Source organism: Caretta caretta, chromosome 3, assembly GCF_965140235.1.
Source record: "Caretta caretta isolate rCarCar2 chromosome 3, rCarCar1.hap1, whole genome shotgun sequence".
Lineage (NCBI taxonomy): Eukaryota > Metazoa > Chordata > Testudines > Cheloniidae > Caretta > Caretta caretta.
In genome coordinates this window covers 204,198,878-204,211,849 of record NC_134208.1, presented here as the reverse complement: position 1 = coordinate 204,211,849, position 12,972 = coordinate 204,198,878, and the positions used below count along the sequence as shown (strand labels likewise).

Genomic DNA, 12,972 nt, shown 5'->3' with positions numbered 1-12,972 from the left:
TAATGCACCTGGCCATTTTTGCACTGCTGTTCCTACGCAGATTTCATAGAAACATAGAATATCAGGGTTGGAAGGGACCTCAGGAGGTCATCTCGTCCAACCCCCTGCTCAAAAGCAGGACCCATCCCCAATTAAATCATCCCAGCCAGGGCTTTGTCAAGCCTGACCTTAAAAACTTCTAAGGAAGGAGATTCTACCACCTCCCTAGGCAACGCATTCCAGTATTTCACCACCCTCCTAGTGAAAAAGCTTTTCCTAATATCCAACCTAAACCTCCCCCACTGCACTTGCAATTTCTCTAATTGCCACTGGGCTCAGAGTTTATATTCTGAAGCATGAGATTTAGTTATTCTTATCATAGAATGCGTAACAATATTACTCAGTTCTTTACAAAAACCTTGCTATAGTATTTAACTTTGGATACATTCAGAACAAAAGGGACACCTCTTCCAGGCTATGGAAAGCCCTGCATCAGTAGGACTGGCACGTTTCTGTCACACAGGGAAGGCGACAGAACATGGAAGACCCTTGCAGGGGAACTACGCACCATGCTGCGTTCTCTGGGGGTTCCACCTGCACTAGCATTAAGGAGAGTAATGGGAGAGGTTCAGCTGCAGAAGAGGCATGGTCGCATCAGCAGCTACACAGATCCACCAGCCAAACCCCTGCACCGACAGGACGTGGACACACAGCAATGGACTCCACAGCGTCCCTGATATTTTAGCAGCAACTGCGAGAGGCACAGGCAACCCGAACAGAGAAGGCTCTCTCTCCAGCAAGTCAGCAGAGCAGCAAGCTCTCTCCCTCTGCTGTTCCCTGGTGATGAATATCTAATTTTACGCCCCAGCTGTATTTACTCAGCAGAGCCATTAGCCTGGCTATAAACTCCCAAACGGTGGCACAAGCTGATTTGGGGAGGTGAAAATAATAAAGCTGCAGCACTGCTGTATCACTGAAAGGAGTCGCAAGTCCAAAGCAGTTTTTCACATGCAGACACTCAGTTGTAAAATATGGAGGCTTAAAATTATTCGTAGGATTTATAAACGTACAGAATATCCTGTTGTCAGCCCCCACATCTTGTGCAAATAAGTTACAAAGGCCCATCTCCAGTTACTGTGGAGGCGGATCAAGTAATATACTTTCTTACTGATGATTATCTGTCATGAAGGTGAAAGCACAATGAGTCATGCAATGGGTTTTCACATGCAGTCTGCGTTATAAATAGACGTGTGAAGATATTTAAAGACAATTTGGGCAAGATCCTCAGGCGGTGCAAGTCTGTGCAGCTCAGCTGAAGAGAAATGGAGGTACAGGGATTTACACCATCTGAGAACCAAGCCTCCTATATCTGCTGAAACCTAACTGACCTGTCCATTGATTTCGGTGGGCTTTGGGTCAGACCCCATGAAGCAATGGTGGGCAACCTGCGGCTCGTCAGAGTAATCCGCTGGCGGGCCGCCAGTGGATTTATATCTGCATGGTTGCCCGCAGTGGCCACGGTTCACCATTCCTGGCCAATGGGAGCTGCGGGAAGCGGTAGCCAGCACGTCCTTGCGCCGCTTCCTGCGAACCGCAGCCACTGGCAGCTGCGGGTGGCCATCCAGATGTAAACAAACTGTCTGGCAGCCTGCCAGCGGATTACCCTGACAGGCCACAGGTTGCCCACCACTGCCTTGAAGCCTTGTAACATCCATACGGTCATTGACCCTCTCCGTGGAAGACCTGAGAAATTCCAGATGGTTGAAACCCTGCCCCCAAGAGCAGCCCGGGGAGGCCTAGGCACCACAGAGCCACTGTGGTACAGCCGTGCTGTCAGGGACTCGGTACCCCTGCACTCTCTTCTCTCTGGAGCCTCACTGAGAGGGTGATTTATTGGGGCAGGCAGAGGGTGGATTTATGCTGGCTCAGTTCCACTGGCCTCATACCCTCCCTCCCCCGAGGAGCGAGGTGGCACAGGAGCCCCAGCCATTGATACAGCTCATGAGCCATTGCAGAATGACCACATGTGCCTTTCACCCGAGAGGCTCCTTCCCTCATCTCCTAAGCAAGTCACCTGTAGGAAGCCAGTTTACTAGAGCTTTCCAGGAGGGAAGGGGGCAACATTTGCCCAGCTGGATTTAAATCCACAGAGGGGGTTGTGTGGCATTATGGCAGACTGAATTTAGTTTTGGAGATGTGCAAGGCCCAGGCATATTGTTAAAGACCATCTAAGCTGTGGCTCTGCGGGGAGAGTATTTGGGAGTCATCGCAGGAGCTCAGACAGATGCTTGCCCAGTGTGAATTCTAAAAAGTAATAGCACTCAGGATGGTTTGGTGCATTAAGGGATGGGAATTATTTGTGCTGTAATTTGAGGTGGGACTTGCTAGAGAGAGTTAAGAGGATAATGTGGAAGGTACTGATACAGTGAGCAACTATGCCTCTTCATTTGGAAAAATCTCTTGTTAGCTTCACTGAGGTTTGGGTCTGGCCCTTGGAGTTCTGTCTCCAAGCGTGATCACCTCCCTGCAGTGAAACAGCCCAGAGAAGGGGGAAGATGCTAAAGGTTATTTTGATGGGACTTATGTATGAGTAGAGGTTTCAGTTGTTTGTGCAAAAATGACTTGAATGAGGTCATCACAATTATTTAGAGGTCACTTCCATACTTAATTGGTAATGTCACATATGCATGGCAGGTACAGTCATGCTAGTGACCATCAGCTCTGTGCTAGCATCATGGTTGGCAATTCTGTACATTCATGGTCAGCAGCAACTCCAGTGCTGAGCTGGGGTCTCATAAGGTCAGATCCAAAGCCTATTGAAATCAATGGAAAGATTCCCACTTAAGCCAATTAAGTGATTCCCACTGACTGTAGGGAGCTTTGGATCAGGCCAATTGTGACTACTATTGTGAGGACAGAGGCCACCTACTGAAAGTATAGTTACTCCCTGTAACTCTACATGAGTATTTTCTGTCTCAGTCAAGAACAATAACAACAAAATCTCTTAAATATTTGCTGGTCACCTCTCCACTGGGTTGTAAGTAAGAAGAAGAGGCAGCAAATATGATCATGCTTGTTTAGAAACAGGAGACAGGAATAACAGCAGAAGTCTTTCTGATCACGCAATGCTAAGGGGACTTTGCTCTTACCGACAGGATCATGCAGGGTTTCTGTATTTGCAGATAGTGGCAACTGCTGCTTTTTCACAAAGTTTAACGGCAAGCTACAGGTCATAGGTAGCCAGGGGACGGCAGCATGGGGAGTTGCAGGCTGCCACAGGAGTCTGAGTTCAAGTGACATCTGACTGAGTTACTGGAGATGCTGGATTCTTCAATGCAGACCTAACCCACATACCCGGGCTGATGGATTATTAGGGGAAAATGGACCTGCTGTCTTTGATTAGCTTTGATTTGCTACCGTGATGGCATATATTGATGTAAAAAGGAAACCACATAAGCTTCTCTTTGTACTGTATTAGAAATGCCTTTGTGCAGGACAAGGCTAAGTTATTTCATCTCAGAATTGAGGGTGAAGTCAATTTGAAAGGAAAGATCAAAAGATGGAAAGTAAGGGGAGGAAGCGCTCTTGAAGCAATATACAGTATAGCTACTCTGCCACCTTAATTTTAATGTCTCTCTGAGCACAGACTGGGGATACAATGCTTTGTGTCCCCATATTAAGAAAGCCCTTTATGATTAGAGCTGAGTTCCCTTTGAACGAGCTCGCTAATTTAAATGAAGGGTTGTGCACTGCTTCACATGCCAATGAGTTATAAAAGACCCAGCTATTTGCTGACTTTCTGCAGACTGCCCACGTGATCTGAAGCCCCTGGCACCGCCTCTGAGTGAAAAACAGAAAGGAGCCCTTAGGCTAATGTCTACACAGGGATAAAAGACCCGCGACCGGCCCACAATAGTGGGGCTTGGGCTCGCAGGGATGAAAAATTGCTGTGTAGACATTCAGGCTCGCAGGTTCCTAGAGCTCAGGCTCCAGCCTCAGCCGAAACATTGACACAGCAATTCTTCAGCCCCGGTGGCCAAGCCCTGTAAGCCCAAGTCAGCTGAGCTGGGCCAGCCCTTAGAAATTCATTTCTTTCAGTGCCTTAGGTGTTCTGCCAGTTAGCTTAAAGGGAGGGATGGAGGGGAGAATGCAGTTAGAGGTGTCAGTAGAGGAGCCTTTTGTCTCCATCTATCTGTGAAGGCTCTTTAGGTTGTGAGATGTATTTGCCCAGTTGTAAACTCTCCTGTTTTCACACACAAACTGCAGAGTGCCTGTAACGCTGTCAACACTGTATTAATAATAGGTGCCTTGTTGTAGATCACTCCTGTTGATTTCAGTGGGAGGAGGAGTGAATCCGTGTAACTGAATGACATCAGGAAAGTTGATCAGTAAGGAAGTGGGACAAGAGGTAGACTAGACTGAACCAAGAGCTTAAGCAAATTAAAAGTCCCACATGAAGGCAGGGTGGGAGAATTTAGTTTGAGTGAGCAGGAAGAATGGGGCTCGGGATGGAGGAGCTTGGTAATCCTATACGAAGCCTAATCCCATAGTAAGACACTCTGCTAAGGTGCTGGTAGAAGGCAGGGGAGGCAGACTCTTTACACAAAGCAGGAGGGGTAAGATGAGGAACACGGTTCTAAAGCTAACAACAGAAAGTAAAAACAAAGTGAGCTGTGGAGAAGATTAGGCCATGAAGATGCCTAGGCATAGGTGCCGACTCAGTGGGCGCTCTGGGGCTGGAGCAACCATGGGGAATAAAATGGTGGGCCCCGCCGATGAGCTCCTCCCTCTCCCCCCACCAGTGCTGGCTACCCGCCGAGGATCAGCTGTTCAGCGGCAGGCAGGAGGCGCTGGGGGGGAGGGGTAGAATAGGGCAGGAAGAGGCGGAGCAAGGGCAGGGCACTTGGGGAAGGGGGTAGACTGGGGGTGGGAAGAGGCAGGGTGGGGACTTGGGGGAAGAGGTGGAGTGGGGGTCGAGCACTCCCCGGGAAATCAGAAAGTCGGCACCTCTGTGCCTAGGGCAGCAATCCTGAGATCCCCTCACTTTCCAGTGAGGCAGTCCTGGCTATGGCCATTGGCAGCAGAAAGTTCTCAAGTTACCTACCACCCCCTCACCTTTCTAGGAGCATTAGGGGACAAGATCCAGCCATGGAAGACCATAAAGTGGACTGGGCCAGCTGGAGAGGGGGTGAGGCCAGGACCTCTCCTGAGGAACCTGTTCAGTCAGCCTGTTGTGGAGGCCTGGTCTGTGTTTAAAGCTTTCCTCCCCCCAGGGATGAATGCACCTATTCCATATTAGGATCTGTAAGGCCATGCCCCAGGGAGCCCGTGCTCTGAGATTGCTAGCTCGACAGCAGTGAATCAGAGAGGCTGTGACCCCTGAGGCCACAAGGACAATTCTATTAATCAGTTGCAACCTGTGGCTAGTTTCTCTGTTTCCTGAACATCTAACGTATTTCAATGTTTCTCTGCTTGCAGGTGCTAGTCGCCCAGATCCTGAAGAAGCTCAGCAGGCAGCTAGCATGAGCATTTGGCATAGACACGGTGAGGAAGCAAATCCTAGACATCGCCTGCCTGCAGAGCCCTTTCAACCTGCTGAACCTAGTGGGATTCCATCCTCTTGGACATATGAGCAAGAGGGCACAGAAGACATCAGTATTAGAAAGTCTCTAGATAGCTTCTATGAAACATATTGTCAGCTGCAGCCCGGCAGAGGGGATCCCACATACAATTCAGCTTCAGAATGGCTCTCTCTCAAAATTCAGGACCTGGCAAACAAGGAAGGAAGAAAATATTCCTTGTGCAGTCTCCACATGGCCCAGATGGTCTTGAACAGAGATGGGTGTAAGGTCTTTCCAAACCATGCCAGCAATGCTTGTTTCTCAGCACCAGCTAATGGAGAAGTTGCATTGGAAGGAGGACAGCGAACACCGGGACTGTCAGATGATGTCCTCCAATTTCTCTTAAAACAGAATGTGATGAAATCATAGGGCCTGATGTATGGGGCTCAGGGACGGGTGAGCAAGCTGTTTATTTGATTTTGATGCCTCTTTTAGGAGAGGGCACCTTGTGGTATTTAGCTCCTGCTCTGAATAGGTACAGCTCTGCCTCAGGAAAGGTCAATCCTTCCTTGAGCCTCCCAGAGTTGGAGGAACATGCCACTTAAACTGCAAAATCACCCGTTACATCTTCTCTCCTGCTCCCAGACTCCAGCGTGAATTTCACATATGTATTGAACTTGTTTCCCAGCATCTGAGCGGTGACTCTGGTGCTTAGTGGACTTGTTCTCCAGTTCCAACTGTTGTGATTATCCTAAAGCTCACCCTGTGATCATGGGCTAGAAGACATGCCCTTCTCTGAAACTGCCCAAAGGTCTCTCCATACTCCGATGCTAGGGGGTGCTTATACAGAGCTAGATCCTGCTACCTTCATACTCAGCAAATCTTACTCCTCAAGTAGCTCCCATTTATTTCCATAGGGCTATTCACAGAATGCGATGCTATTCAGTGAGAGTTAGTGTGTCAGTGTGGCCCATAATGACAAGGCTCTCTACCACCACCATTTGGATATCAAGCCCTTATCTCTGTATCATCTAAGATTTCCAGCAACCAGGGCTGCTTAACCTGCCTGAACCCCCCGCACTGAGACCTATCCCTTTTATACTTGTTCCAATGTTTGTAAGTCCCATTTACTGCAACAAACAGGATATGGAGTGCACAAGCCTAGGCAGATATCTTTACAGGGTGTGTAGGCTTGGAATAATTAGATTTGTATTGGCAGATGTCAGTTTCACCATGCAAAAAATATTTTCATCAATCATTGACATTTACAGATAAGCAGCATTTTTCTTTGCCTGAGAACTTAGTTTGCTCTGAGGATATTTACTGTGTATATTTTGACATGTGATGCTGACCATTTGAGTTTTGGTGATTACGTTTTTTACATTTTTACTTTTTTTTAATCTCAATGTCTGTCAATTATTGTCTGATCCCCAGACCATAATTTCCTGCAACTGTACAAATTTAACAAAAAGAAAAGGAGGATTGTGGCACCTTAGAGACGAACAAATTTATCTGAGCATAAGCTTTCGTGAGCTACAGCTCACTTCATCGGATGCATTCAGTACAAATTTAAATGGATAAACATTGAAAAAAATGCTTAAAGACAGATATTGTCCATCAAAGTAATTAAAAATAGCCTGTCATAGAAACATCATACTGTACCTAGTCTGATATTCTGCAGAAACAAAAGAATATTTATATAAAACCATTATGCAACCTCCTTCCCTGAACAGACTGACAACTGTGTCCACTGTGTGTCCACGAGAGAAAAAACCTGGTTGTGATCTCACACCAGTTTAACGCCATTGGCATAGATGGATTTACTCCTGAGAGTATGGATTTACTCTTGAGAATCTGTCTGTGTCTTAGAGATGCTAATTGAAAATTAATTGGCTTCATACCAGTTATTTCCCCATTCACCTTTCAAGAAGATGTCTGTAAATGCACTGGCTTAAACTATGTGTTAAAAATGTGATGGAGACCTGGATACACCACTTGAAAAAAGTGAGAGCTAGAAATGCTACCTCTGGATGGCTTGTAGCATTAGCAACCTCATGCTGATGCTTATAGCTCAAGGGAGCTATCACCAGACAGTAAATCCCCAACCTCCCACCCCGCCCTCCGTATGGACTGTAGAGAGACAACCTGAAAAATATTTAAGGGTTGAGAGGTATTAGTATGTCTGAGATACTCAGGAAATGGGACTCCAGGGATGTGTTCTTCATAGTGAAGGCTCCTGTGCAAAGCATATGTCTGCTGCTTTGCTGTTAAATTGTTGTGGGAAGCAGATGACCAAGCTCAAGGATTTCAGCCATTTTAAACAAAAGAGCTGGTACAATTCACCGTAGCTCCATCGACCTGCACTGATTTCTCCACAGCTTGATCTGTCCATTAACATCAAAGAGGCTGTGTCCCTTTACGCCATCTTAGGATTTGAGTGAGTTAATATTTATATCTCACATACAGCCCATTCGTTGATGTTATTCTTTGTCACTCCTATAAAGAATGCCTAGAGATTACTTTCCTGGTATGTTGACTGATAGGAGGGAATTGTACTTTAGAATATTTTTTCTATATACTTCTGTTTTGGTGTGGTTTTTGTTACTGTATTAACAGCTGATAAGCAGTTGACAGCTGGTTACAGCAGTTCATCTATTTCTCTGTGGGCTGTTATTCTGTCTGTCCTGATCCCTTTACTACTACGGTTTTACTTAGGCAAAATGCCTGTTGGCTTCACTGAGAGCTGTGACTAAGTTACGGACTTCAGGATTTGGCCCATTATTACTTTTTCATTGTTGATTGTTTGTCTAGTTACACTGGAAGGTGATTGAAAGCAATCACGGGGGGGAGGGAGGGGAGGGACAACCCTATTTCATATCACTGGTTGCAGCCTTCCACATGCAGTTTTTATAACACACTGGGCCTGATCCTGATATCAGTGGGAGTTCTAAGAGACCAGTTGTCTTCTCCCTGGCACTGGTGAAAAGCAGGAGTAACTCCATAGGCAATCTATACAGTTACGTTGAAGTGATTGAGAAGAATAAGGCCCAAGGTGCACAAGGAATGCAGGATCAGGCCCTCCACCTAAACCTTTGTTGGAAACATGCTGAGATAGCAAATAGCTTTAGTTTGATCTCTGTCTCCGATGCAGCTGTCAGTCAGACTGAAGCAGCTCTGGTACGAGCTGTGCCCTGTGAAATGATGTTTAGCCAGGATCAAACAGCGCTTCCTTTCCTAGCTCAGTCATTTAGGTTTCTTTTATTCAGTCACTGTAGTCTTAATTTTTTAAACATTATGTTTTTAATTATTTAAAGGGGACACGCAGGTGAAAAACTATCTCCTTACCTAGCTCATTAACACCACAGGTTTGACCTAGGGTAGGTCTGCACTGCAATCAGAGGTGAGACTGCAGCATGTGTAGACATAGCTAGATCAAAGCTCGCTTAAGTATCTTGACTAACAACAGCAGTGAAACCACAGCAACACAGCACAGACGGTACACGCCCACCCAGGATCAACTAGCCTGAGCTTCGCTGCTATTGTTACTTGAGATACAGAGATCAAAGCTAGCTCCAGTATGTCTACACATGCTGCAGTCACACCCCTGATGCAGGGTAGATATAGCCTTAGGCCTCCTCTACGCCAGGAAATTAGGTCAGTGTAACCATGTTTCTGAGGAGTGTGAAAAATCTACACCCCTGAACAATACAGTTAAACCAACCTAACCCCACTTGTAGACAGCGCTAGTTGATGGGAGAATTCTCCTGTCGACCTAGCTCCTGCATCTCCAGAAGGTTAAGTCCTATGCCCATGGGAGAACCCCTCCTGTCAGTAAAAACAACAAGGAGTCCTTGTGGCACCTTAGAGACTAACAAATTTGGGCATAAGCTTTCGTGGGCTAGAACCCACTTCATCAGACAGACTAACACGGCTACCACTCTGAAACCTGCCTGCCTGCATAGGTAGCTTCTTCACGGAAGTGCTACGGTGGCGTAGCTGCACCGCTGCAGTGTTTTAAGTGTAGAAAAGGCCTCGGTTTTCACAATTTATGCTGTTTGCTTGCTCTATACACATTCATTCAGCAATTCAACGAGTCCATTTCACTTCTGTTTCTCAGCAGTTTTCAATGTCTGGTTCTGAAGCTCTGGCAAAATGCTGGAATATTTGGATTGCAAACCCGGCAGGAGAAATTTTTTGGGGAAGTGGGGTGAAAACAGTTTTTGCTGTTTTTTCTTCTCTTTTTACTTCATGAAAAGACCTCTAGTGTTAGCATTTGTAAATTCTAAAAAGATCACCACCACCACCACACACACACCCCCTAACAACTTTGGATCAGATTTTCAGAAGTCTTTAGACACCTACTGGGATGTTCAAAGGTGCTTAAGCAGGTTAGGCACTTAGGTCCCGTTGAAACCAATGGGAAGTAGACGCCTCAGTTGTTTAGGTGCTTTTGAAAATTCCACTGTTGAAAATCTGGCCCTTTCAGCCTTAAATATCTGCCTGTCCCCACTTTAAGGTGCAGTGTTCAGTATCTGCAGAGACACTTGCTGCTAAGAGGTGTTTACATCAGTTCTCTCTAGTTCAGTCATTTTTATTAAATGAAAAAAGATCTCCACAGTGAACAAACGCTACATCATTCTTTCTCCACTCACTGCCAATTAATTTTTTACAAACCTATTCTGGAACCTACTGTATATGCTTCCACCTCTGCTAAAAAGCCAGATCGTTTGCATTACTCATTTCCTGATAAACATCTATCTGCTGTTTCTTATTCAAGAAATTGGGAAACAAGTATATCCCTCCCCTTTGTCAACGGGTTTAAGCAAAAAAATGACTGCTTTCAACACTTTAAGGAAATGAAATCAGTGCTTAATTTATGCCAGGGCTGAGCCCCAGCACCTCTAGGCTAAGCAGTTCATAGCCCCGGCATCTCTGGGCTTGCTCCATCAGTTATGAATGTAAAAAGTTGCTTGACCCCCAGAACCTCTTTAATTACAAATTAAGCACTATCTGGCATTTTATGGTGCTAGAGAGATATTGCAATAATAAATATCACTTGCAAGCAACAGCACATCTGGTCTAATTGAGGTCAGCATCTGAATTTTTACAAACTAATTTGCAAATATAGGATGAGTTACATGGAATGAACTAAGAAGTTTTCATATTTACCAAATTAAAATGTTCTGGGTTTGTTGTTGTTTTTGAAATAAAAACACTTGATGAAAAAAAATAGTGGGGAGTTTTACGTAGGGCTGAATTCTGACACCTTGACTCCAATAGTCCCATTGATATGGGACTCAGTAAAATAACTACTCAACAGGGCTAGTTCTTTAGTGCTAAGGCCCCTTTATGCCGCTCCAGCACATGAAAAGATGGGAGTTGCCTTACCAAGTGGGAGGTCAGTCCCACTTGGTAAGGCAACTCCCATCTTTTCATGTGCTGTGTATTTATACCTGCTACCGTATTTTCCACTCCATGCATCTGATGAAGTGTGTTCTAGCCCACGAAAGCTTATGCCCAAATAAATGTGTTAGTCTCTAAGGTGCCACCAGGGATCCTTATTGTTTTTCCTGATACAGACTAACACTGCTACCACTCTGAATCTTGAGGAGTGGGCGTCTTCTAATGAAAAATTGATCCTGGTTCCTGTGAAACCAGCTAGCTCTGCAACAGACTGGACTTTGGGGCAGGGGAACCAACTTTATTAGCTAGGAAAGGTAACTTCATACAGTGGAGATCCAGGTTCACATTTTATCAGTTTGTTTTGTATTGTAACCATTTGTTTCCATCACTCTCTTTTTTCTAGTAGTATCTTTTATCCTTTCCTAAGCTTTCTTTTGTTTTATTACAAGTGCTGTGGTATACAGGAGAAGGTGGTTTACTGGAGTACACTACACCTTTGAGGGCAGAAGATCTGGGATTTCCCTGATTAGCCCGTGTCAGGGCTGGATATCACAGGAACAGCTTCAAAGGGACCCAGGAACTTGGGTGCACCTGTTCTTAACTGCAAGTCAAAGACAGGGCTGGCATAGCCCAGAGGAGAGAGTGTGTGGGTGGCTAAAAGGCTGGTGGTGTTAGGCAGCTGACACCCAGTGAGGCATGGGCAAAGCTCCCTCATGCTAGAGGTAATAAGGTGACATAGTCCTGGGTACCCTGAGAACTGTGTCACCTCCTACTCCTCAGCAGAGCTGCAGAAAGGCCACTGGGCAGAAGTAGCCTCAGTGGAATGGCCCCTCCGGCAGCACCAATTCCTGGCATGTCTGCCTGAATCTGGCCCCACGGCCCAGCTCAGCCAGTCGTCGGGTGCACACCAACCTTTCCCCTTCCCCAGAACAAGCAGCCTGTGGTGCCAGAAGTGTGTGGGGAGGAGCTGGGGAGGCAGGAAGATACTGAGGGGAATGCAGCCTCTGGGGGAGTTTGGGGAGCTCAACTGCAAAGCCACCCTTGTGGAGAGGTGGTGAGTAGTAGAGGGGCATGGTTGAGCCTGGAAGAAGACTTCTGCCCTTTTACCAGAATCAATGGCTATGTTGGTTAGGCTCTGCAAAGGTGCAGGCTCTTCCCCGCAAACTCAGCCCACGCTGGGATACGTCATCCTAGAGACCTGCACCCCTGACATAGAGCAGACCACATCCCTCCTCTTGAGAGCTGGCTCAACCACGGTCTCTGCTGGCCTGTCTGGATCCTAGAACTCCCTGAATAGATTTGCTCCAGGACCATAATGCATACTTTCAATATACTTCCATTATTCCTTAACTATTACCCATGCATACATCTTGAATGGATTATGAATTTTGACAAGTTATGAGCTTTCTATATATACTTCATGTGCTACTCTTTATGGACATATATCCTGCAAGACATGTGTGTGGTGTGGTGAGTTTGTTAGATCTGAGCCAAGAGTTGTTTGCAAAGAACAGGGGACCCTTTGCTAAGGAGCCTGTGCGTCATAGGAAGCTTTGAGCAACAGCAGATCATCCTGCCCTGCTCTTGCCTGCCCCCTCGGAGTTAAGCATCAGTGTGCTGGATCTGGCCTTCATCCCACTTGCCACAGCTCACACTACACGTCAGTCCCAATTTGGCCACCCAGGTTTCATGGCTTCGAGCCCTATGCTTAGTTCACTAGCTCACTGGCTCTCATAGTCAATGTTCCCTCAGCCCTACAGCTGTGCAGGGTCAGGGACACAAAGCATGCCCATTTGGATGGTTCAGAGGCTTCTTTTTGTCAGTCTCTAACACTGGCTTGAGATGGGGCTAAAGAATGCAAAGGAAACAGCTTCTTATCCCCCTCCCCAGTTTATTGCAAATGGCTCTCAAGCAACTGCTTTTGTGACAGTACCAACTGGATCCCTAGGGAAGCCTGCTCTTGAAAAATGCATCAGATCTTCTGCGGCAGCCCTTGGAGGTGTGTGTCAGTCTGTAAACCCAAACACCA

The 12,972-nt window shown here is 46.3% G+C and overlaps 1 protein-coding gene across 4 annotated transcripts in view; it reads left to right on the top strand.

Annotated features, from left to right (window-relative positions):
* SHLD1 (shieldin complex subunit 1) overlaps positions 1 to 12,972 on the top strand; it is a 91,265-nt gene that overhangs the window by 60,764 nt on the left and 17,529 nt on the right. For 2 of the 4 annotated variants that reach the window (XM_048842517.2, XM_048842519.2), the window contains exon 5: positions 5,458 to 12,400. In XM_048842517.2, coding sequence (XP_048698474.1) covers positions 5,458 to 5,969 — 512 coding nt within the window. In that variant the 3' untranslated portion in view covers positions 5,970 to 12,400. Of the gene's footprint in view, positions 1 to 5,457; positions 12,401 to 12,972 lie in introns of those variants that run through there. The other 2 variants (XM_048842520.2, XM_048842518.2) reach the window with 2 other exon arrangements.